We start from the raw sequence: 25,455 nt of genomic DNA on the forward strand, positions 1-25,455 counted from the left end.
ATAGAGCACACAATAGGCTCTACCATCGTACATGCTCTAAAGAAACACAAAAAATTACTATGGTGGGATTGCGAGCGAGAACCATATATTACTCCCCTTTCCCACAAAAATTGGTTAGTATCCTCTGTTAAGCCCATGAATTGTAACTTCTCATTATCCTAAGCATAATTTAGTTACTCTTATACTTGATTGGCCGACACATAGAAAATATCCTATTTATAGGACAAATTATAATGTCTAAGAGTTAACTATTCCGCACACCCACCGATGGCTTACTTTATTTGTTTCTATTTTTATTCTTTGTAACAATATCTCACTTCTAAATTCAGGTAGACGTTTCAGTGTCACCTACAAACACCGCGAAGACATTAGCAGCAGCATGTTTTGCTTCTATTATTATACTTATAAGCTAAATTTAAATTTTTAACCTTAAATTTAATGTTGATTTTAAGATTTTTTTTATCGTGACTTATTTTCAATCTATATCTTTTAGATCGCTAAAAACACGTATATAAAATTTTTACAAACAAATAATTTTTTATTTACAAAAATATCGTTTAACTTTTTTTTTAAAAAAAAGAACCAAGCGATGACCCTGGGAGATCACCACGTACAGGGTGACGACACTGAAGTCACTAATCATGTCGATTACGAGAGTATGACTCCACCACGTACCAATCAATTGCTGCACACATTATTAATGGTTTCCTATCACGGTCACGCCATTCGTTAGTTTAATTGTAAGCTGATGCGAAGATTCCCTGTGGCCAAGGGGATGGAGCCGCCGTCGTTGTAGATTGTTGCGAGACTTTTGGACTTGGATCGTCAAAATTCAGCAGCCAGAGAAAAAAAAAAAGAATCCATGGATAGATTTCATTTCATTTCATTTCCGTGTGGTTGCAGTGTGACGCATCTTCCGATCGCTCACTGACAGGCGCCCCAAAAAGCGTAGGTTCTTGCGTGCGTCACACACTTTTTTTTCTTCTCCTTATAAATTTTTAATCTTAAATTTAAAGTTTATTTTAAAGTTTTTCATCCTAATTTATTTTTTAACTTAGCTTCTAGATCACTAAAAACACACATAAAGTTTTATTAATAAATTATTTTTTATTTATAAATATATCGTTTAATTTTATTTTTTAACTTAGTTTTTAGATCGCTAAAAGCACAGATATAAAGTTTTATTTATAAATTATTTTTTATTTATAAATATATCGTTTAATTTTTTACTTTGAAAACCGTAAAAATAACCCTAGCACGGTTTGCCAGTTGGTAGGGACGGCTCAGGGCCAGGGATTCGAATGCTTTTTGCCCTGGATGGCTCTTGGTTGGTCACTGGGGGCATAGAATTTTGGGGTAAACAATGTGTCAATGTCCACATTTTAGCTTGTGGTAGGGTGCAATTATTATTATTTCTCGTTCTTGTTTACACTGGCATCACTCTCACTTGGAAGAAGGATCGCTTGTGTGATGCATGAAGAGTCGACGACAGAGACAAAAGAACATGGCCAAATTAAGGGATCACAAAGGTAAACATATGTGGCACATCTGGCGTTCAGGGTCGTTTTCTTGTATGGATATTGAGAAACTGTAACTCGAGCTCCTAATTGCAATATAATTCTCATGTGGTTGGTATCATAGACTCTAATTTTGTTATTTTTTTGATAAAAAAAGAATCTTCACAGTTTTATTGGACATGAGAAACCGACAACTTTGATAGTAAAGTGAGACTTCCGAGAATTGGAAGTTGTGGGTGATATACCTCGAAGAATTTAGTTCTACATTTTTTTTATCTCTTCACCGTTTGCCTAATTAGGCTGTTACAACTTACACAACTAAACTGATATGTAATGATATGTAAGGGGTGGTAATGGCCCAACCATTTTGCCTATAAGATTTATGGGTCGGGTTTAAAACGGGTTAAAAATAAAACTGTATAGAGTTTTGAGCTAAATTTTTTAAAGAATTAAATAGAGTTGTGAAAGAACCCACGGGTCTTGTCCCATTCCCACCCCTACCGATATGAAAGCAGTCTTACATCACATAAATTAAGGACAAAAAGAATAAAAGAAATACTCCCTCTATTTTTTGTATGACACAGTTGATTTTTGAGTCTACGTTTGATCGTTCGTCTTATTAAATTTTTTATCCTAATATACAAAATTATAAGTCATACTTAAAGTTTATATAATAATAAAAACAAATTGTAATAAAATAATTAATAATTATATATTTTTTAATAAAATGAACGATCAAATGTGAACATAAAAAATCAATAACATCATATAAAAAAATAGAGAAAGTATTTACGATGATCCATTCTTTATATGGAGAAACAAAAAACATGTCATTTCGGAGGTACATCTTTGTGTGTCAATATCACAAGCAAACTAATACTAACTTTGTTTGGGTGGTTAGACAGCTTGAGTTCTCGTGTGGACCATTTGTATAGAACAATTCCAGCTAGGGCTCAAAGCCAAGGGGAGTGTGGACAACACATGAACATTGAGGTATTGAACACACACCACATGGGACAGATTCCCCAAATCCTTTTCTCTGCTGTTGTGTGGACCTCGAGAACACCTAGATATTGTGGTCTGTCCATTTTTCTGCAAAAACTCGCAGGTGATTTTTCCTTTTCGTAATGACTTGCCTATTATTGATGGTATGGAAAAATGCACACATAACTTTCTTTGCAAACATAAAGATGCGCATGTATTCCAAGGGTATATACTTGTACAGTATTACTGTATTGCCTATTATTGTCCTTTCATGAGGCTGCAATCCCATGGAATAATCCTAGTTTTGATACCCTCACCATTTCAAAATATGACATATTTTATTTCTTTAGGACAAAACTTTGATCAATAATTAATATCCTATAATATATTTTCTGACACAAAATTGATGTTGACTATTAGACTCATATATACTTTTATGTCATATCATCACTTAAGTAATATATTAGTAAAGCGGTTGGTGATCAAATACTTTGCCATAACAAAATAAAAATACTAGAGTAAATTACACTCATGGTACATAACCTTGCGTGGTGAGTGCAAATAGATATAACAACTTGTAATTGCTCACTTTGATACAATAACTTGGTTAGTTGGTGTAAAACAGAGCAAAATGATCCACACAAGAAAAATTGCTTTAAATTAGCGCACACTAATGACATAGCAGCATACACGTATGATTGTGATTTGGAGATCTTAATTTGAATTCAAATAAAAAGATAAATTAGATGTGCAAAAGTTTATTTTTCATGTCTAATATAGAGAATTTATTTCATTTCTTGGGATACATAATCTCTATATGACTCGTTTATTATCTATTTATATGTTATAATTTTTATCACTACGATTAACTCCTGGAAAAAAGCATTTTAATTTTTTTAGGCAAATCATTTTAATTTTCGTGTTCATATTTAGACACTCTATATCATTGAAAGTGTATTATGATCGGGCGTTTCTAATATATATCTTAAAAAATAATTAATTATTTTCTTCAGTTGGTCTATATCTTGAAAATACCACAAAGATAATAATAATAGTAGTAGTAATTATAATAATTCATTGTTAGTATAAAATTTTGATGTGTAACCATAATTACATATCATTATGTATCATAATAGATCAGTTTTGCTTGCGTAGATCATTTTGGCTCAAGTTTGCACGAATTAGCCAAGTTATTGTACCGGAATAAATAATTTGCAAGTTATTATATCTATTTGCACCCACCATACAAATTCATGTACCATGAACGCAATTTACTCAAAATACTATATATGTATTTATGGAAATGGAGTACATTTATGCACAACGATGCTTCAATAGAAGTCATGTGTTTGTTGTTCTACCAAAATTTCAACCACGCCTAAGATGTGGTGCAATCAAATTTGGTATAATAAAGTTAGGAGTGTAGTATATGTTTTAGTGCCAAATTATGTCAACAAGACACAAATAAATACAATATGGACTATAAAAAGGTATAATCCATCAACTTTTTTAATATAAGAAATGACCATATATGTATTTTAGTTCAGTCTCTCAACTACAACAAAGAGCTAAGTGCAATCTCTAGACTACAACAAAGGGCTACGTCTATGCCTCCTCAACTCTAGGGACTTCATTAGGTGGTGTTTGTTGAGTACTCGTTTCTCAACCCTGGTGTTAAGTTCCAAAATCTTGTCTTAGATATTCGTACCTAGTAATGATGGTTTTTCCTTCTTTGTTTAATATATTGTCTAGAGTTCAAAGAATTGCTTTATAGGGTAAAAGCCTATGGCTTGATCTTTGTTGATTGGATCATTGTAACGACGATGTGTACATGTAGGGGTGAAAACGATCGGAGTTGGTAACATGCTTGCGGAAATGATGCTCAATCGATCGAGAATCAACCATATTATAGGCTACCTAGTATTATATTGCTAAAGTGACCCTCATATACACCATATATATAGGTTCAGACAAAATGGGGTCCATACAAGCATAATAATCATTTGCCACCCTTATTGCATTGTACATGAGTTGCCACCTTTCAATATAGCTATTAGGCAATCGAGAAGAGAATAAATGAGACAAACATGAGCAGAATTGCCAGTCAGCCCTATCATACACATGTCAAACACCTAATGACTCGAATCACACATGCTCATTTCCTTTTATTTATACACTATTCATACTTGTGAATGGTTAGTCCAGTAAGAAGTAACAACCAATGTTCATTTTAAAGAGCAATATTCAAAACCATAAAGGATAACTTAACTACATATTGTATACAATACACATATAGTTGCTTACATAATATAGAAACGCAACCTTTTAAAAGCTTGGCTAACCACATCCCACAAGCATCAGATTAGGGGCAAACCCTCCGTCCAGACCTGTTCTTGGGTTCTTAGTCATCCTTAAAACAAAACAATATATTACTTGCAACAACCAAATTTATAGTAATAGGTCAGTACATTAAATGAGTTAATGTACTGGAAATGTCAAACCTAGAATATATGAAGTTATTATACAAGTATGACCATATGTAGAGGGTAGTTTGCATAAAGCCAATTTTATTTCACAAGGGTTTTGCAATGGTATTTCTAACTCATTTATAAACATGTACAACTAGTAAAGTAACGTGTCATTGTAATGACTAATAGAAATTTCATAGTAGAATCACTGCCTCCCTGGTAAAGAATCAGTAATGCAACATTCTCATGCAATCATCTCATCACCATGGATATCATAAATCATCAAAACCACATCATTTTCACCCAAGTTCTCAAAATAGAAGACATAAAATTATACTCAATGAACACAACCATGTCGCTCATAACCGTGAACATGGCTAGTTGACTAGTTCTAACTCCGCGGAGTGTGTATAGCTTTACCCACACGATGTGAATGGTTGGAAATTTTATCATACCGATATCCTAGCCCATATTTTGTAACTGAAATTAGGTTTGGACACGGATAGTGTTGAATACAAATACAACCACGAATAATATTGACAACAAATACGGAAGAAATACATGCTAAGACGGATACGTGCACTTCCGGTTACAAATACTTATGCGAATATCAAAAGCAACAACCACACATATCACATAGACAAAAAGCCATTCAATCATTCCATGCTTTCATATAAGCGACAGAAGTCACAGAACGAACACAATAAATCAACGTTGCCCGTATTAAAACATATACATGGAAAACATTACAAAACGATGCACCGTAACTCCATAATAAATCCATAAAATTCGTAAGTATTGTGGCAACGGGCCAGGCCAGGCCAGTCCAAGAAGGCCGCACAGATTCGGCCCAAGCCTGTGTACAGGCTACCAAAGCGCTGCTGTGCTTATCCCCTGCCTGACACCACCACCTCCGCTTCTTCTGTCCTCTCGTCTTCTCGCTTAAACCCCCAGGCCCTAGGTTGCTCCCCTCGACCTCGCCCCCACACCCCCCCCCGCGCCCCCCCCCCTCCCGGGCTTCCATGGCAGGGCTGGGCACATGCATGGAGTCGAGCTCGCCCCTCGCCTTCTACGCCGGCGGGCTCCTGGCGGGTCGGCCTGTCGCCGTCTTCCCCATGCCCGCCCGCTCCGGTACGTGCGACTTCCCAGCCTTTTCCGGTTCTCCCCCCCCCCCTGCCTGCTATTTGGATAATCCCCTTGTATGTTTAGTTCTCTGCACCTGCCAATTTTGTAGTTAGTTTTTGGTTGCGATGTGCCTGCAGATCGCTTTTGGGGTTGCGTGTACTATGAGAGTAGGGACAATAGCAGCCTATATAAGCTAGCTATAAGCATATTTTAAAGAGATATATTTTAAAGAGATAAGAGAAGCGAGCTACTAATTTGTAGCCAGCTGTAACACAGACTCTAAGACACAATGTGTATATAACACGTGGAGTCATGAATTAATGTTTTGTAGGTAACTATTATATTAATTGACTATTAGATTGACTATAGATGAATTGGAGCTAGTAATTGGCTATACTAAGCGTCTCCGCGCATTTATTTTGTTTTGCATTCGTTTCCTCTAATTATTTGTTTGTTTGCCTGCTGTGCTTGAAATTCTTCCAATAGGGAAAATTTGTGCCTTCTTCTTGTGGTTTATGTATATGTGCGCATATTTCAGTACAGGGTTCTGAAATTTTACTAGTGATCTTGTCAAAGGAGATAATGTTTCAGTACAGCTGATTCTTCTTGGTTGTCTTGCTGTAGGGAAAGCAGTGGCACCGAGCCGAAGATTCATTGTGTCCAATAGACTTGCTTGGGTTGAAGATGAGTTAATGGAGATAAGAGAGTACAGTTCTTGTTACTATCACTTTGCTTTTAAGCTTCTGCCACTTTTTTTTATTGCAACATTGCTTGGTCTGGAGACTAAATTCTAGATGTCTAATATGTTTTTGAAATTTTTTGGTTAAAATGGTCTTAATTGTTCTGCAAATACTATGACATGTTTGAAGGTCACAAGAGCAAAGCTCTACAAGTTTAAAGAAAAGGCCACCTTTGAGGCGTGGTAAAATCTCTCCACAACTTGTGGTGCCAGAACACATTCCGAGACCATCTTATGTAGGTTCAAATATACCACAAGAACTATCTAGTTTGCGTCAAGTACACAGTGCTGAAGGTATCGTTGGTATGAGAGCTGCTTGCAAACTTGCTGCTCGTGCTCTTGACTTTGCTGGAACTTTGGTCAAGGTAAATACTTTTCCTTGGTAAATTACGGAACTTCTCTCTTTTTCTATATTGTTTTGCATTTCATGTAGTTCATAATATAACACTTGTTTCAATGGTGTCCCAGCCATCAGTTACTACAAATGAAATTGACAGGGAAGTGCACAAAATGATTATTCAGGCAGGTGCTTATCCTTCTCAACTTGGCTTTGGTGGATTTCCTAAAAGTATCTGCACATCAGTAAACGAGTGTGTCTGCCATGGAGTGCCTGATTCAATACAACTACAGGTTCTATAGAGTGAAACTTGCCCCCTCCCTATCAGTATGTTGGCACCTATGCAATGTGGGCTGACAGTCCTCCTATCGCAGACTGGAGACATCATAAATATTGATGTAAACGTGTTCCTGAACGTAAGTTATCTGTTTTGTTTATGTTCAGTTGATGTTTTGGTACATTTTACATAGTTGGATTTGAATGGCATATTCTAGTTTGTAATAAAATCCGCATCTTCCTTTCCAGGGATACCATGGGGGTGCTTCTAGAACATTCGTATGTGGAGAAGCGGATGAATCTATCAAACATTTTCTGAAGGTAATCTATATTATGGCAGATGGTTCATCAGTATGCTCCATGGTGATTTGCAGCAATGCAAATTTAGGATGACTGCATTTATGATTCATGCGTCATTATGTGTCTGATTTCCTTTTTAATGTTGGTACTTTATAAATCTATTGATTTCCATGCAAAATGTGTTGTCAAGGGTTTCTCATTCGGGTCATACCACAATTCTTGTTTGTTTTATTGATTTAATAATTCTTTCTTACATCAGAACATGCATAAATGATATTTGTTGGATCAGGCAGCTGAAGAATGCTTGGAGAAGGGTATTGCAGTCTGCAGGGATGGTGTGAATTACAAAAAGATTGGCAAGAAAATAAGGTATTTGTCTTTTTACTATGGCATATAAGATATTAGATAATCCTTCGTGAAAGCCTTGAGAACTGATGCATCTGGATGGACTTACATGCTAGTCCATAAACAACGAAGAAAATTGCTACTAACACTGGGACCTACACATGAATCTTTGTTCAATTCTGTAGTTTGAGTTTCGTTGTTCTGTTTTTAGAAACCCAGCATTCTAGATGTTATAACATTAGCAGTTTTTCATTCTTGAAGTTGGCTGCATTTGTGTGTTCCATGTGGTACTCATAAATATCATAAATTTAGCGATGGTGAATATTTCCTATAAAAGTCGGTGAAACTTATGCACTCCTAACATGCAAATAAATTGATTCCTGTTGTATGCAATGGGGCAAACATATAGATCTAACAACAAACATCTAAACCTTAACTAGTACTTATACTCGTAACAACAAATCATTCATTTTTTTACTGGTGTTTTCCTATTCCAAGCTTATCAGAAGAATATTTACCATGGTGCATATATTTAATTTTTCTTATAATCATTTCAGCAAGCTTGCTTATTTTTATGGCTATTATGTGGTGGAGCGCTTTGTTGGACATGGGATCGGACCTATTTGGCATTCTGAACCACTAATCCTACATCATGGTGAGTGCTTTGATACTTCCCTATTTGGCTGATTTTGCGACCCAACTTATTATTTGCCCTTACTATTGGGAAACAACTTTGGGAATTTACCTTGAAATATTACGAGTACATTGATTTCTGCTCCAACATCGTAAAGGCTGTTGGTTCTGTAATACTTTGGTAAGGCCTAGTAGTTCGTTTGCTAACCTGAAAATATGTTATATAAAGAAATGCAATTGTGTTACAGCTAAGCTCCCATTCTGTATTTGTTATCTTAAGATGGGAACGATCTATTTAGGTTTCATAGGACCAGAGTGTTTATTTGTTATTAGGTCTGTTCTTACTGTAGTTCTTGCTTATGATTGATACAGTTTTGGGCTTAACAGCTCCAATTTATCTTAAGATGAATCGTGTTAAAGTATTACTATTACCACTGCAGTTATGTCTATTAATGCATGATGGTAAATCATATATTACACTTATGAACTATCATTTTTGTAGCTAACGACAACTCTGGGCGAATGGTTGAAGGTCAGACATTTACTATTGGTAGGTGCTCACCATATCCTTACTGCAATATGTTTGGGTTTCTGTCACGCCCAGAAATTTACACCAAATTTCTGAACAATAGCATGTATTAAATCTCGGTCTAGGCATCAGCCCGAGTAAACACTATGACAAATCAATACACAGTTCCACGACTTAAAAACAAGTAAAAACAATTATCTATCGAAATGCAGCGGAAAAGGAAAACAAACTAAACCATCTAATCTTCAGCTTCAGCTAGCGAAGACGGCTCCACACCACAGGCATTCTCGACGGCAGACTGAATCTTACTTCAACCTTCGGAACAACCTTCTGACTCAGGCTCTGGCACTTGCTCTGGTGGGGGGAAAAATTAAGCAAGGCTGAGTACAAACCACCGTACTCAACAAGTAACACCCAAGAGAGGAAGAATAATGAATGCAACAGGGTATCAAGGATAGGCTAAGGTTAAATTGCACAAAGCTGCAGTAATTTACCAAAACAGTAGATAAAATAGACTGAAATAAAAGCAAAGTAACATTTAAAATAATCATCCACTGTCCAACGTTACCCCACGTTGCAACAGGCCCAGACCGCTGTCGAACGTTACACCACGTAGCGACAGGGTCAACCCTCTGTCCAACGTTAAACCACGTTGCGACAGACCCAAACCACTGCCAACGTTACACCACATTGCGCAGGGTCAAACCAATTCCAAGATTAATAAAATTATTAAAGAGGTTCAACTAATCCCAGTGAATCTGTCAGTTCGCCCAATAACCGCGGGCACGGCTATTCGAATAGTTTTACTCTGCAGAGGTGTACAACTTTACCCACAAGACATGGCTCCCAAGCATGGTACCATGCCCCAACGTATCACCACGATACCTCAGTACGGAAACCATGATAAGACCTTTCACCCAGCCCTCCCTAGACAATCGCACCACACTTCAGGTTTCACCCCCTCCTTTACACCAAGTCGGGCAGTCCCCTCTTATGCCTTGGTAGATCCGGAAGCGGGAGAAGCTTTCGTTACACCACGATTGCCCGTCCATACTCCATCACGCCTACCCTTGCCTGGGTACGTCGAATAGGGACAAGCTAGATTACGAGTCTCACCGTTCCCATTCTGGCTTGTGGTTAGTACGTGTAAGACCTTCAGGGTTTCCTGAGAACCGGTCCTTAATTGCCATGGGTACGACTCTCAAAACCATGCACCCACAGCCCACCATAAGCAATATTTTAGTTGTATTAATCCATATCGGGAAATGAATAATGATAACACCCATTAAAGGTCTATCAAAGTTTAATCAATAATCAAAATAAGAATTGGTGAGCTAGTTGAACTAAGCATTGACTAACCCTAATTCTAGTCAAATTAACCCTGGGATGACAATAATAGAGAGTGGGAATCAACGGGTATAGAGGTAATTGCCCAATAGATAAATAAAGTAAATAGATTTGCATAAAACAATGCATGTTTGAATGTAAAAGCGGGGGATTTTATAAACATAGGTTCAATATGATCAAAGAAGGGTGCCACTTGCCTTGCTTAGACCCACGAGGAACTTCGGCGACGACTTCGAGAACGAACGGCGCTGCGACGGGGTCAAAACCTACGACAAACAAGGCAAAACCAACAAAACAGGCTATAAAACTACTGAAACAAGGAAAGAAACTATTTTTAATGAATTCTTGGCATTTTTCTGGATTTAATGAAACTTGAATGGACCTAAACGGAGACTAGATGAATTACTTATGAATTTTAGAAGATTATCTGTGTTTTTTAGCTAAACAGAAAAGTCCTAAATCAATTATTGCGCAATTAATCGGAGGCATGACGTCAGCACAGGAGTGAGAGGAGGCTGACGGCTGGGACCCACATGGCGGTGAGAGAGAGAGGGGGAGGGGAGGCTGACCGGCTGACGAGTGGGGCTCGCTCATCAGTGGCCCAGAACAGAGGAGGACGGGGCGGCCTTGGCCAACAGGGGGGAGGGGCGGCGCCGGCCGGGCAGGCGGCGAAGGGCGGTGACCGGCGGACGGCGGCGCGGACAAGCGGGCGGCGACAGGAGGCGGTGATCCGTCGGACGGCGATGCGAGAGCCGGCGGCGGCGCTAAGAGCGGCGACGCCAAAGGAGGATGGTGGCAGCTCGGGGAGAGCGACGGCAGTGACGCGACGAGCGCGGTGGCGCTCCGACGGTGGCGGGATCGCGTTGGCGACAGCAAGGCGAGGGTGGCGGCTGGCGGACGGGCGACGGAGACGGCCGAAGCACGCAAGAATGCGGCGGCGGCGGCGGCTCCGGCGGCCACGGGCGGAGAGGAAAAGAGAGGGATAGAGAGGACAGCAAGGGCTTACCGGCGACGAGGACGGCGGCGGCAAGTCGGCGAGGGCCGAGGACAGGTGGTGACGGCCGGCACGAGGTAGATCGGCGGCGGCGATGGAGATCGCTCGGTGGCGCTAGCGCGGTGGCACGACGGACAACGGCCAGCGACGGCAACGGCCGAGAATAGAAAAGGAATCCGACGGGGAGAGGAGGGAGGAGCGGTGCGCGACGACGGCTTGGCGTCTTGGCGTGTGCGCGGGGAGGCAGAGGACTATGGTGGGAGGGGAAACCGTGGCGATGGCGGCCGGGCACTAGCGGCGGTGTCGACGCGAACAGTGGCGCACGCGCATGGCGGTGGCACATGGGCCGGCGGCGGCTACCGAAGGGGAAGAAAAAGGAGGGAGAGGGGAAGAGGATGCTCACCGGCGGCGCGAAGGGCGGCAGCGAGTCGGCGTGGAGCGGGAATGGGTGATAATGCAGCTCCGCGACGGCGACCGGAGGTGAGGCGCGAGCTCGACTGGCGGCGGCGAGGCAATGGCGCAGCGACGGCTCGGGGACGTGCGAATAAAGGTGGCGGCGGCTCGAGGAGAGGGGGATTTATAGGTGGCGGCTACCGCGCGTAGGGCGGGGAGGTCGTTGGCGCGGCCAGGGTGGACGCGGCGCGGCGAAAGCGGGAGGTGGTTAGCGGCAGCGCGGATTGCGGCTGGTGGTGGCACCCGGTAGTTGCGGCGCAGCCGTTGGGCCGGCGCGGGCGAGCGGCGGCTCGACCGACGATGCGGCGGCACGGGCGAGGCACAACCGGTGAGGCGAGGGGCAATGCAGCTCAGCGCGACGGCGAGGTGCGCGGATTGCGGGCGGCGCGGCTGCACAGCTCGGGCATGAGCGTAGCCAGCGCGGGCGAGGCAGCAGCCAAGACAGCTCGGCGCGGGGAGGTGGTGATGCCGACCGACGGTGGCGACATTCGGCAGAGGGTGGCGAACGACGACCGACGCGGAGGCGAGAACCGATGGCGTGCGCGCGCACGACGGCGGCGCAACGACGCGAGGGAGGCGTCGCTAGGCCGGCTGCGCGAGCAACGGCCGGCGATGGCCGGGGAGAGTTGAGGGAGGAGGAAGGAGAGAATAGGCTCACCGGGTTGAGGAAGGAGGGGAAGCGGCGACGCGACGACAAGGCGAGGTGGGACGCGATGGGAGCCACGGCGAGACGACGGAGAGCGGTGGCGTGCGACAGAGGAGTGGCGCAACGCGGACGGCGCAGCAGGTGACGCCGGCCCGAGAGCGGGGCGACGGCGGCAAGGAGAGGAAGGGGAGGGGCTCGGGAAGAGGCGGCGCACTCCGACAGCGGTGGCGACCTGCGCGTGCAGAGGCGAGCAAAGGCGAAGAGGGACCGGCGGTGGCCGGGGAGACGCGGCAGCGGCCAAGCGGCGACGGCGCGCTAGCGGTCACGGCGACCGAGCGACGGTGACGGCGACGCGGAGCAGCGGCCAAGCACGGGCGCGAGGCGCACGCACCGCGTGGCACGGCAGGGACGTGGGCAGAGAGGTGGACGACGTGCCCGACAGGTGGGCCTCACCTGTCGGTGTCTCGGGAAGGGAGGAGGCGTGGAGGACTTGGGCGCAAGCGGCTTGGGCCGGGAGAAGGACTAGGCTGGCCCAGCGGGAGGGAAGGGAGGAGAGGAGGGAGAGCAGGCTGGAAGGGAGAAGTGGGCCGACGCTGTTGGGCCGAGAGAAGAGGGAAAAATGAGGAGTGGGCCGAGGGAGGTGATGCAGACTTTGAGCGCCGGTTGGGACACGACTCGGTCAATTGCAGACAGTGCACGCATTCACACGACAGAACTAAATCATGCACGAATTAAAGATTCGTACGACAAATTAGATCCGATACGTGAAACCGTGAACTGTTAGCGGAACAACGGCAGGACTTAACGACCCGTTAAATTGAGATTTAACGACTCGCTAAACTAGAATTAGACGACTTTAACGTTAAACCAATCTACGTGTACGAAATTGAATTTCATACTGTAGATCAATCTCACGCTAGCTAATAGATTGGAAAACCTAAGCAATTACACGATAGTTCGATAATAGATTGATTCGCATGAGTGAAACGTATGCGAACCTGAGATTTGGTGGAGAGATCAGCGACGGATTGCGGTTGTTCCTCGTTGTTAGGCTAGAAAACCTGAACAATTAAACGGTAGATTAATTTAGATTGATTCGCAAAAATAAAATATATGCGAACCTGAAATTTGGTGGAGAGAGACCAGCCGGCGACGTGCTGCGAACCAGGATGCAGCAGGGCTGCTAGCGGCTTGCTGCGCAGCTGCTGGGATAGGGGCAGCACAGCTGTAGCGGAGGCGGAAGGGGCGACTGGAGATGCACGGAGAGGGAGACGGGGAAAAGAGGCAAGGGTGTAGGGGGTATTTATAGGGGAAAGCTAGAGATAAATCTTGTTATCCATCTCCTATTAACAAGGAATAGATAATGTTTCAAGGGGATAAGATTTAGAATTAATTGGAATTGATTTTTTTGGTGGAGATAGAGATGAGGCTGCATGGCTTGGAGAGGAGGAGGAGAGGATCGTACAGGGAGGAGAGGAAGAGGAGGTGCGACCAGGAGAGAAAAAAAAGAAAAGAGAAAAGAAAAAGGAAAAGGGGAAAAGGGAGAAGGGAAAAAGAAAAGAAAAAGGAAGGAGGGAAAAAAAGGAAATTGCCTTCAATTTTGCCGATTTTTATTAAGTTTATTAGAGCAAATTTTACTGACTGCAATTCAAATATAAATCCTGTTAATAATTTAAAATGCTTTCGGGACATTTTAGAATATCCGAAAAGCTTCCAATTAATTAAATTAATTTATTACACTGGGTTTTCTCCTGAACTTTAATTAACAAATTATTTTTAATGCATTATTTATTTAATTCTTGGCTTGGGTGAAATTCAGGGCGTGACAGTTTCGATCTTTGAAAACAATATGTATTATCTTTAGAGTACCATGTACTGGGATTTATCATTGATGTCCCTATGATGCTTGCACTAAACGATTTACGTCTAAGAGCTATCACAAAGACCAGGGAAAACAAATAAATGGATCAACTACCATTTAATCTTAGTACCATTGCTGCGAAAGTAGTGCCATCATTTACTCCTTATAGCCTCTCACCCCCAAAGCTGTGTTTTCCCATCAATCAAGAACTGCAGGGTAGGAAGGAACCGAGGAGTTCATGGCACTAGGCAACTGCATTAGTCATACTACTCTTCTTGTCCTTGCCTATTGAATAACAAAACGAAAGATAGTACTGCATTTTTGTAACAGGCCTGCAGAAGCCATAACTTGTTCCTCGACATGCAATTAAAACCACGATAAAACATAGATCTTCTAAACAAACCAAAAAAGCTTATACTCAGATTATTTGTGGACGGAAGGAGTAAATTGGAAGTCGATAATTCCATCTTTTCTTTAATAAAAATCAAAATCAACTCGATAATATTGATGAGATTTTTTTTTGGGTGCAGAACCTATACTTACAATGGAAAAAACCGAGACGGTTACTTGGGAAGATGGATGGACTACAGTTACCGCCGACGGCAGTTGGGCTGCACAGTTTAAGCATACTGTACTAGTCACTCGGACAGGGGCAGAAATACTGACAAAAGTTTGACATCACTTGTTGTTTATGATCAGAAGTTGTTGGACCATCTACCTTGAGCATGTTTTTGTCCATACTGTTAAAGCCCCAGCCCACCAGCTAAGCATAAATCCTACCAAAATGTCTCAACATTGCCAACCATGATTTCTGCCCCCCAAAACATTGGGTATTCGTGTGTACAATGCTCATTCGATACTTCTGATCCACTGCAGGTCCCACATTTAGCAGGATTACATATCACAAGCTGAAGAGCTGATCGACCTGACGAGTGGCACTTGTGCGAAGGGTTTGCGGATCCTTTGATCATCTTTCCCTCCTACAGTAGCTGTGTGGCTGTTAAATTTTGTGTTCCACGGGATCGGCTACTGATATTGTTAGGCATGTAAAGCGTGTAAATAGCCTGAATTCGTTTTGTTTCCTTGAACATAACGCCGAAAAATGCAGTCGCTTGCGCTGCTTTTGTCCTACTCACCTGTACTGCAGTCCATGTTTTTTCACTCATGTTGATGCTTATAAGCCAAAATTTGAAATTTAAAACTTAAATTTAGAGATAATTTTTGGGATATTTTCTCCTTCTCAGCCTTTTCTGATCTCTATAAAAACACGTATACAAAGCATTTTAACCATAAAATGTTTTTTAACGGTTAATACGTGGTCTTGCTTATGCCTAGTTACGATGCTGAATCTGCAAGAACCACCCAGGCCATGATGCATGGGTCAACTAGCGCAAAACAACGGCCCAATCTTGGGTCTTTCCCACATTGGCCCACCAAATTTGGCCTGCAGAATTATTCGGAGGCCCAGATAGTGCCACGTCAGTATCTGCCATGTAAATGCCGTTAGATTTACTACTCACGGAGTCACGGCCCAATATAGTTTGGATGGCCGAGACGGCAGGTGAAGCCACAATCTGGCCCACAGAAATTTCGGAATTTGGCAGGCAAAGCAAAGCGTGCAGCAGCACAGTGCACAAGTGTCTGTTACTGCTCTGCGTCATCTCTCTGGATCTTCATCGCAAGAGAATGGACAAAAAACCGGCCATCCATGCCATGGACCATCATCGTAAATGTGCAGCACACGGATGACAGATCTGCTGCTGCCTTGCTGGACTACCAACCAGCACATGATTTTTTACATGCGCTGCAATCAAATTTTGGGTCATGTGACACTCTGTGCATTCAGCTGCAGGTTTCAGTTTCAGTGCAAAAAATCGTTTAAATTTGGAACCTGCAGGGAACCTGGCTGCATTCAGGTAACCTGGGGGTAGCAAATCTCTTGGTTCATTTAGGCTCTGTTTAGTTCCTAAAAACTTTTCCTAAAACATCATGTCGAATCTTTGGACATCTAAATATAAAATACTCCCTATTTAATACACAGAAAAAGGCAAACCGAGAAAAATACACTCTATTTAATGAGTCCTTGGCATGCACAATCTTGTCCTAAACATCATCTAATACCAGTATGGAGGGAGTATTAAATATACAAGAACATTAAAACAAATTATATAATTATGGGGGAAATCGTGAGACGAATCTTTTAAGCCTAATTAGTACATGATTAGTCATAAGTTGCTACATTAACCAACATGTGCTAATGACAGATTAATTAGACTTAAAAATTTCGTCTTACGGTTTTCAGATGGATTCTAAAATTTATTTTATAATTAAATTACGTTTAATGCTTTAAATGCGGCCTTAGTAATGTACTGGCTACAACAGCAGTGATGACAGTACAACAGTTTCAGTAAATCTAACATCTTCTCCATGGGGACTTTGTTATTTATTGTTGGGAACATAGTAAAACATGGAGCATCAGAAGTCGAGGCCGTGATTTGGCAAATTTATTGTGTTTTTGTACTTTTGATTGGACCCTCGGTCATCCAAGTTCCAACTTGCAAGCTCCCGGTATGAAATTTGTGGAGTACTGCTCTCGTTGCACTGCACGTCAGTTGTTGCCACCTGAATTTGCCGCTGTACATAAAACCGAATGCAGCATCCATCATGTCCTGCGTTATTCAAACTTTAAATCCGGACATAGTTAAAGATATAGCCGCAGCCTGGGACGGAAATAGGGATTGGTAAGGCTTACAACATCTACAACAGACAACTCAAATTAGACTCTTCAAATATCTATTTGATCATTTTTCATTTTATTTAGCCACTCAAATTCGTTTTTTACTCTAACGGTCTCTTTATTTATCCTCTCTGTTCCGAGTCTATGACATCTAAACCCCATATCCATATATCATTCTCTTCTTTTTTTTCTCTCCCTCTCCCTCAATCTCTTTCTCTCTCCTTTTCTTCCTCACCCTTTCTCAGGCGGCGACACAGGCATGTAGTGGCGGAGAGGGTGGCGCGGCGCGGCGCCGTGCGGGAGCACGGGAAGGTGGTGGCATCCGTGCGCGGCCGAAGATGGCAGCGGCAGCTGGCTGGAGATGGCGCCGGCGATCAGCGAGGACGGCACCGGCAGTTGGAGCGACGATGACGATGGTTGCGGCCGCATGCGGCGGTTGGCGCGAACGGTGCGGACGACGACGGCAGTCGTGGCTGTGTGCAGCGGCGGGTGCCGTCGTGGCTGTGTGCAGCGGCGGTCGTCGGCGCGGAAGGACGCGGTGGTCGGCAAAGGACGACTGTCCGGGAGAGACGACGTCAGGAGTAGTAGTAGTACGTGGGGTCTACTGTTTGACAAGTCATTTAGGCTAGGCAAATGCTAGCTAAATTTGGCCAGCGAGGGAGCGTGTTTGGCCGGCTTGGCCATCCTATTGGCCAGTCGAGCTCGTTAACGGGCACCAATTTAAAATAAATAGGAGGAAGTATTTTGAGACCGCTGTAGTAAACATTTTCCCCATGTGACCCACCCTCACTGACTCTCGGTGACTCATCGCTCTTCCTACTGTATTGTCCCATCTGGGAGCATAGCTAAACCAAGCAAAGATTAGACACTCCTGTACTAATCACCCAATCAACCACACAAGAACCAAGCACTAATCAAGAAACAAACAGCTCACTCCAGATTCATTCCATCACCCAGGGTCCAAATCACCCATCCACCCAACTCCAGAAACCCCCAAATCCCAAGCTCTTTTCTCTCCTCCCCCCCACACCACCAACCTCCATTTTGCTCAATCCCCCAAGCACCAGCACACGCACACATCAGAAATCTGACGAGGAAATTGCCGGAGAAAGCAGCCGCCGCCGGGGTGGAGCTCATCAAAAGCAGCAATCCTTCCTGTTCTGCCCTGCCCCCCGGAGGCAGCTGCTTTGCTGCCCCCGGAAGTTGCGAGGAGATTGGAGGAAAGCGCAGTCTCTCCTCCCAATGGGGAGTAGGAGCAGAGGAGGGGGAGGCAGGTTGCTGCTCCTCTTCCTCCTCTCCCTGCTTCTGCTGCAATGTAAGCTAGCAGCCGATTCCATGGCGTTTGGTTGGTTTTTTTTTCCCTGGGTTGTTTGATTTGTTTGTGCCATTTTTGTGGTTGGCTGAGATGTCGTCTTCTCGGCGTGCAGCTTTTGGGGTTTGTTTGTTTTTTTAGCTTTGAATTTTTTGTGCTCTGTTTGTTGATGCTCTGTTTCGTGGATGATGACGATGGTGGTGGGTGAGAGCAGGGTCGGTGGTGTCGGCGGCGGGTGGGGGTGGTTCCGGGGAACCGTACGTCGGAGTGACGATCGGCACGGCGGTGACGAACCTGCTGTCGCCGTCGGACCTGGCGGAGTTCCTCCGGGCGCAGCGCATCACCCACGTGCGCCTGTACGACGCCGACCCACGCCTCCTGTCGGCGCTGGCGTCCTCGGGCGCCCGCGCCGTCGTCGGCGTCCCCAACGACGAGCTCCTCGCGCTGGGGTCCTCCCCGGCCACCGCCTCCGCCTGGGTCGCCCGCCGCGTGCTCCCCTACGCCGGTGCCAACTCGAGCAGCCCGGGGCTCATCACCGCCATCGCCGTCGGCGACGAGGTCCCGACCGCGCTACCCTCCGCGCTCCCCGTGCTGCTCCCGGCCATCCAGTCCCTCGCCGCCGCGCTCGCCGCTGCGAACCTCTCGTCCATCCCGGTCTCCACCCCGCTCCCCTTCTCCGTCGTCCTCGACCCCTTCCCACCCTCACAGGCCTTCTTCAACCAGTCGCTCGCCAAGTCGTTCCTCCTCCCGCTCCTCTCTCACCTCGCCAACACCTCCGCGCCGCTCATGCTCAACCTCTACCCCTACTACTCGATGATGCAGAGCAACGGCGTGATCCCGCTCGACAACGCGCTGTTCAAGCCGCTGCCGCCGTCGCTAGAGATGGTCGACCCCAACACGCTGCTCCACTACACCAACGTGTTCGACGCGATGCTCGACGCGGTGCAAGTCGCCGTGAAGAACCTCAACGTGACCGGCGGCGGCGTGCCGGTGTTGGTCACGGAGACCGGGTGGCCGTCGTACGGGGACCGCAAGGCGGAGCCGTACGCCACGCGGGACAACGCCGACGCCTACAACTCCAACCTGATCAAGCACGTCTCCGACAAGCCCGGCACGCCGATGCGCCCCGGCGCGCAGGCCAGCGTCTACATCTACGAGCTCTTCAACGAGGACCTCCGCCCGGGCCCCGTGTCGGAGGCGAACTGGGGGCTCTTCCACGGCAACGGCACGCCGGTGTACCTCCTCCACGTGTCCGGCACCGGCGGGTTCCTGGCCAACGACACGACGGACCGGACGTTCTGCATCGCGTCCGACGACGCCGATGAGAAGGCGGTGCAGGCGGCCATGGACTGGGCGTGCGGCCCCGGGCGCACCGACTGCACGGCGATTCAGCCCGGCCAAGGGTGCTACGAGCCCAACGACGTGCGGAGCCACGCCTCCTACGCCTTCGACAGCTACTACCAGTTGCAGGGCAAGGCCGCCGGCTCCTGCTACTTCCAGGGCGTCGGCATGGTCACCACCACCGATCCCAGTGAGTACCTACAGCACTGCCAATTCCTAATTGCTGATGCTGTTATGTTGCATTTACTTCGCAAATCAAATTTCCCTACTTTCACTTGGTTTTCATTCATTTGTTCATTTATGCTTGTTTGGAATTGTAAGGATTTAGTAGAAATGCTTGAGCTGGGTGATAATTCTTGTCATGCTAAAGAGCAGTGAGTTAGTGACAGTCGAGTGAGGATTGTGGTGAAGAAAAAATACACTTGTTAATCAGTTGACAAGTGACAGTTCGAGTACCTTAGGAGTGACTGGGTATGGTGCGCACTTGCACAGTAGTTTCTCGTGATCCCATTTAGATCTTTAAAGAATTTGCAAATGGTCAGTCCAAGCCTGCTAGTGCTAGGCCACACTGGAAACGTTTCTCTGAAGATCCGGGGTTTCGATTTCAAGTAGGAGAGACGCCATTGTCTCGCCCTAAAAGTAGATGGCCATCCATGGAAGACGACCATTCAGGAAAGTTGTGCGGTTTGTCTTTTAATTGGAGAACACAAGCGCACAGGTATTTATTCGGTTGATAGTTAGGAGAAAGGTTGCTTTTCCTTCTAGGTGAGGGTAGGAGAAGTGCAGGCAACCATGTGTGATTTTCTGATTTATCTGGGAGGAACCGTCAGATTCATGGAAGAAAAAAAATAGCTCACTCGTTTGGAAGCATTTCTACTCCTACCTTAGGAGAAAGTTTTTATGATTCTATCAAGCTCATGATGTCCATTCTTATTTTCAAAACTGAAATACTGCAGTGTGAATAGACTGAGCTGCTTGTGGCCGACAAATGGATCCCAGAACTCATCAGTGGGGCCTACTAATTAGTGACCGAGTGATGAGATTTTTTTTTGTACGCATAGCGGAGCTCTTTTTAATACGACAATGAGTCCATCACCACATCGAATAGGATGAGAAAGGTAGCATATAGCAGACACAAGCTGAGCTGGATCTGGTTGTAGATTTGTTTGGTACTCTGCAAGTCGGATGGGACTATATGGGAGTGCTCAGGGCGTGGAGTGGAGTGTGACGGTTTGATTGGTAACACAAGCCCACAATACCATTTCATCAAAGAAAAAAGGTACCACAAGACTGCAAAAAAGAATTCCCTTTAGGCATGTGAGTAGGAGCAAACATATGTCCAGGTCACATGCGAAGGGTACCAAATTACCAATACTCCACCTCACCTGCCCTCCATCCCTTTCGGTCTTTCACGTTTCACCTACTTATTATCCATATATCTACTTTCCTATGTCATTTGAATCGGTGGTGGATCCAGCACAATATCACAATATATCTGATAATCTAATTTTCAAGCAATCTTGTAATATTTAACATGACATAAAACAATTAAGAATGGTCAACCTAGCTATGCCTTCTGAATAGAAGAAAAAATTTTTGGATTGTATTAGTACGACTGCATTCATGGCCAATTACATTTTGTATGATGTTTCAGAACAAAATTAATAGTTCTGATAAAGCTAAATCATGGCCAATGTAGTAATATAATTTAAAGATCTTATACCCATTTAGTTTTTCATAGTGGTCTGTGGCATGCTTCAAAAGCTAAAGTTGAGATCTGTGATCTTTTTCGTTGCCCATGATTACCTAGGCCGCGTTCGATAGTTGTGGCTGTGAGTTAGTTATCCGGCGCGGAAAACGTGATTAATTAATTATTAATTATTAAAAAAATATAAAATATATTAATCTGATTTTTTAAAACAACTTTCCTATAGAAAACTTTTACAAAAAATACACCGTTTAGCAGTTCGGGAAGCGTGCGCGCGGAAAAAGAGAGGAGTTAGATATTTACTTGTAGTGCCGAACGCGGCCCTATTGTTCTGGTATTGTTACGAGCTGCATTTTCATGTGCAACCTTGTTCCCACTGTGGTTGTGGGGTCTGGGAACTGTTGAGTAGCGTGCGGGAATCTTTGGAATGTTGCCTTTTTTGTGGTATTACTGAATCTCATAGAGGGATTGATGCCTTGTTGCCATGCAATTTCATCAGCATTATTATTAGCTGCAAGTACCAAAAGTATGTTTTATGGAGTAACCACTGTTTAGCTGTTTATTTGGTGGAAGTCCTGCCCCATCGCCAACAGCTCAACTGTGTTTTCAATAAACTGTAAATCTCAATGTACCATATTAAAACCATGGTTTGGTGGTATCGACGGGGAATACAGATAGTTACAATAATGCATATGGCCACTGAAGTCATTATTTGAATGGTGTGGATCTATTGCTCCTGTACTGTCTGTGTCCAGTATATAGCATATAGCGAGGGCCGATGCGGCATTAGTGCCATATGTTGAGGCAATAGCCTTACCATCGTGCCATTTCATGAGAATTGGGTAACAGGCAGAACTGAAGTACTGAACTCTTGTTGCGTCCAACTAGCCAGTCACTGCTTTGGACAGTGGCCTTGCCTGTACTGGAGAAAATGAAAGGGGACAAGTGAAAAGCAAAAGTGCATGCTGGAATCTTCCGGATCTGGATGTCATCTGTACCTTTCAAAAATTCAATATTGAATCAAGAGTCAAGACAAAGTATGCTGGGAGCATGTATTGTTGTCTGGTATGGGAATACCACTAACTATTACATGGACACATGAGTACAGTACGTATCTGTATGAGTTTGTCCAAATTTTTCTTGACCTATGCTTCTGTCATATAAAATTATTTTGCAAACATTGCTAACACATATGAAGTCTGGCTGTCAGCATCTAGTGAGTCTGTGTTTGATTTGCTTACCCGTTTGTGCAGTTGACAAGTACGTTAGGATATCTTTTAGCCTAGCCGATCGATAGGATACTGTCACAGACTACCGGAGGTAATGATACTTTTGTCGTCCGTAGTACTGTGTATTGTGCTCTCTTTTGCAAACTCATAATGTGTACTAGAGATGCTAGTCATCGTTCATTCATACTGAACTACGAATTAAATTTAGCTTAGAACTGCTATTTGCTGTTCTATTGTATCAGACCTATTGGCAATGTTCTAGATCTACTGCAAGTCAACAACATGGCTTTTCTGCGATGAGAGTTCAATTCTTCCGAAAGCATGTGCTAGCATAGTTTCATGGCGTTACATCACTGCATACTAATCTGGATATTTTTCTTTTGCTTTACTCGTTTAGATAACTATCTACAGGTGATAGTACAATGGCGAAACAGAAATTTGTTTTGCTTCATCTTTTCACACCATTCTTCAGATCACATGGTGTAGTATTTTAAAAATAACACAAGGAATAGAAAACATTCTTTATACATATTCTTGTTTGTTTTCTTGTAACCATCTATGAGCACCAGTTTTAACATTTCTATTGAGGTTATTTTCATTTCCTAACAAAACTATACTTTTTGTTGTGCAGGTCATGACAGCTGCATCTTTCCAGGAAGGTAAATAGCTGAATATCTTCTCCATATTGTTCCTGATATTATAGTCTATCTGATTATCTATTTCATAGCAAAGCATCTTAGGGTAAAGAACAACTACACCTGACTGCCACAGAGTAGGGACACGGTAATGTTGGGATCTGATTAAACAGTAAAATTGTAAAAGTTCCATGAACCTTTTGTTTACTTTTAAAAAGAAGTGATCAATATACTTACAAGTAGGCCTTGATAAATGTGAGGGAACTTTGCTAAAGGAGGACTGCTGACAGTTTATATTTGCTTCCATGTGTTACTAGAAAATGCAACAGTCATCATAATTTGTATGGACCGTTCTGAACTTCTGAATTGAAGAACAAATTAAATATGCTAGCACTGTTCTCTTGATTCAAAAACATTGTGAACTGTGAATTGGATTTGTGCTAATGGAAACTATTATCATGCAGTAAGCTGTTGAGCAACGTCACCAAATCTGACGGGGCAAACACAACCACCTCGCAGACAAGTGACGCAGAGGGCTCTGCGATATGGAGGCTAAGAACTGGAAGGGAGACAGGTTTCTTGTTTCTCCTCCGTTGGTTGTTGAGCTTGATGGTGGTGTTTATCATCACGAATTCAAACTTTTGGACATGACAAGAGCATGTTAACTGTAACAAATATGGAAATTTTGGGAGGACACTTTAGATCAGGAGCATGCAGTGGCGGACTGGCGGTATGTTTTAGTGATTCTTTATTGTTAGATAAGTATCAATAAATCATTCTTCTTAATTTATAGCTAAAGAAATGTGCATGATCTGCTAAAATTTCCCAATATTCTGACGAATGAATTGCGAACGTATCTAGAGTGCCTTGCTCGGCCACCACCCTAAAATGGTTGAATGGATCAACGGTACAAACAAATAATTATCTATCTATATCTATAAAGTTGAAAAACCGCTTAAAAAGTTCTAAGAAATTTGTATGTAAAATGTTTCTATCTTTCGGCGAAAAATCGCTCCAGTTTGGAGCGCGGTAAGCGTGTCTGTTAATCCATTAATTGGGAAAGAACATGGATGGGGTTAGCTCCAGGCAAGCTCCATTCAGCTCATACAAAAACTGAATCCAAGATATCTCGCTCTCCTGGAAGTAGGCTGGAGCACAGGAAATTTTCATTTTCTGTTACAGAAACCAGGCTCTGACCCGGCAACACGGGTTGGGTGGTTTCATGATAAGCAGGATGCCCGGCAAAACGAAACGCATCAAAGAGGGGAAGCAAAATGGGTTTTTAAATCCAAGCAAGCGAGCGTGGCTGGCTGCACGAGCACATCAAGTTCGTTCGGTCATCACAAACTACTTCATCTTCTTTCCTCTAAATAACTAAACCATATTTCAATGTTTTCTGCGTGCACCACTTTCTAACTGCTAAACTGCTAAATATTTTTTTGAAAATTTTACAAAAAAAGTTAATTTTAAAAATCATATCAATTCATTTTGTAATTTTATAGCTAATAATTAATTAATCATATATTAATCTGCTGCTATGTTTTCCACATCAGCTACTTAGGCCGCTTTCGGCTGCCCAGTAAGACTAGTCTCAATGTATGTTTTATGGGATGTTATGCACATTAAATGAGATGCTACATCCGTAATTTCACTTGTCAGGGTCAGGGAGTTTCGTGAGATGAGAGAGGAGTTTCATCCCATGAAACTCATCTGACTCGGTTACCAGTCTTAATAACTATGCCATGAAACTATACATTGAGATTGGCCTAAGTTAACTAATCTATCTCGCTTTTTGCGCACATGTTTTCCGAATAGCTAAATGGTATATATTTTGCAAAATTTTTTTAAGAAAAGTTGTTTTTAAAAAACCATATTAATCTATTTTAATATTTTTAATAATTAATTAATTATATAGTAATCTATGAGTATGTTTCCGTTG

The 25,455-nt window shown here is 43.5% G+C and overlaps 2 protein-coding genes across 3 annotated transcripts; both read left to right on the top strand.

The window, feature by feature from the left end:
• The first annotated feature begins 5,984 nt into the window (after positions 1 to 5,984).
• On the top strand, positions 5,985 to 15,772 carry LOC102699420 (methionine aminopeptidase 1B, chloroplastic). Of its 2 annotated transcripts, XR_005812234.1 has the most exons (11): positions 5,985 to 6,100; positions 6,719 to 6,800; positions 6,964 to 7,198; positions 7,302 to 7,463; positions 7,545 to 7,586; positions 7,696 to 7,767; positions 8,036 to 8,115; positions 8,649 to 8,746; positions 9,227 to 9,274; positions 15,085 to 15,340; positions 15,431 to 15,772. XR_005812234.1 is itself a non-coding variant. In XM_015839162.2 (10 exons), the coding sequence occupies exons 1-10, from the start codon at positions 5,992 to 5,994 to the stop codon at positions 15,228 to 15,230; spliced, it is 1,074 nt and encodes a 357-aa protein (XP_015694648.2). In that variant the 5' UTR covers positions 5,985 to 5,991; the 3' UTR covers positions 15,231 to 15,424. The 2 variants fall into 2 exon arrangements, 1 of the variants encoding a protein (XP_015694648.2); XM_015839162.2 differs by lacking the exon at positions 15,431 to 15,772 and having other exon boundaries at positions 15,085 to 15,424.
• Positions 15,773 to 18,135: 2,363 nt separating this feature from the next.
• On the top strand, positions 18,136 to 24,337 carry LOC102699700 (glucan endo-1,3-beta-glucosidase 1-like). Its single transcript, XM_006657685.3, has 4 exons — positions 18,136 to 18,606; positions 18,818 to 20,134; positions 23,513 to 23,540; positions 23,981 to 24,337. Exons 1-4 carry the CDS (start codon positions 18,534 to 18,536, stop codon positions 24,165 to 24,167), a joined length of 1,605 nt encoding a protein of 534 aa, XP_006657748.2. The 5' UTR covers positions 18,136 to 18,533; the 3' UTR covers positions 24,168 to 24,337.
• Positions 24,338 to 25,455: the final 1,118 nt, after the last annotated feature.

This window comes from Oryza brachyantha, chromosome 7, assembly GCF_000231095.2.
Source record: "Oryza brachyantha chromosome 7, ObraRS2, whole genome shotgun sequence".
Taxonomy (NCBI): Eukaryota; Viridiplantae; Streptophyta; class Magnoliopsida; order Poales; family Poaceae; genus Oryza; species Oryza brachyantha.

Excerpts from the sequence above, each read along its gene's own strand:
- LOC102699420 (XM_015839162.2), top strand. The coding sequence starts at position 5,992 with ATGGCAGGGCTGGGCACATGCATGGAGTCGAGCTCGCCCCTCGCCTTC. Across the intron at positions 7,199-7,301 it reads TTGCTGGAACTTTGGTCAAG|CCATCAGTTACTACAAATGA; the intron begins GTAAATACTTTT and ends ATGGTGTCCCAG. Across the intron at positions 7,464-7,544 it reads CTGATTCAATACAACTACAG|ACTGGAGACATCATAAATAT; the intron begins GTTCTATAGAGT and ends CTCCTATCGCAG.
- LOC102699700 (XM_006657685.3), top strand. The coding sequence starts at position 18,534 with ATGGGGAGTAGGAGCAGAGGAGGGGGAGGCAGGTTGCTGCTCCTCTTC. Across the intron at positions 20,135-23,512 it reads GGTCACCACCACCGATCCCA|GTCATGACAGCTGCATCTTT; the intron begins GTGAGTACCTAC and ends TTTGTTGTGCAG. Across the intron at positions 23,541-23,980 it reads AGCTGCATCTTTCCAGGAAG|TAAGCTGTTGAGCAACGTCA; the intron begins GTAAATAGCTGA and ends ATTATCATGCAG.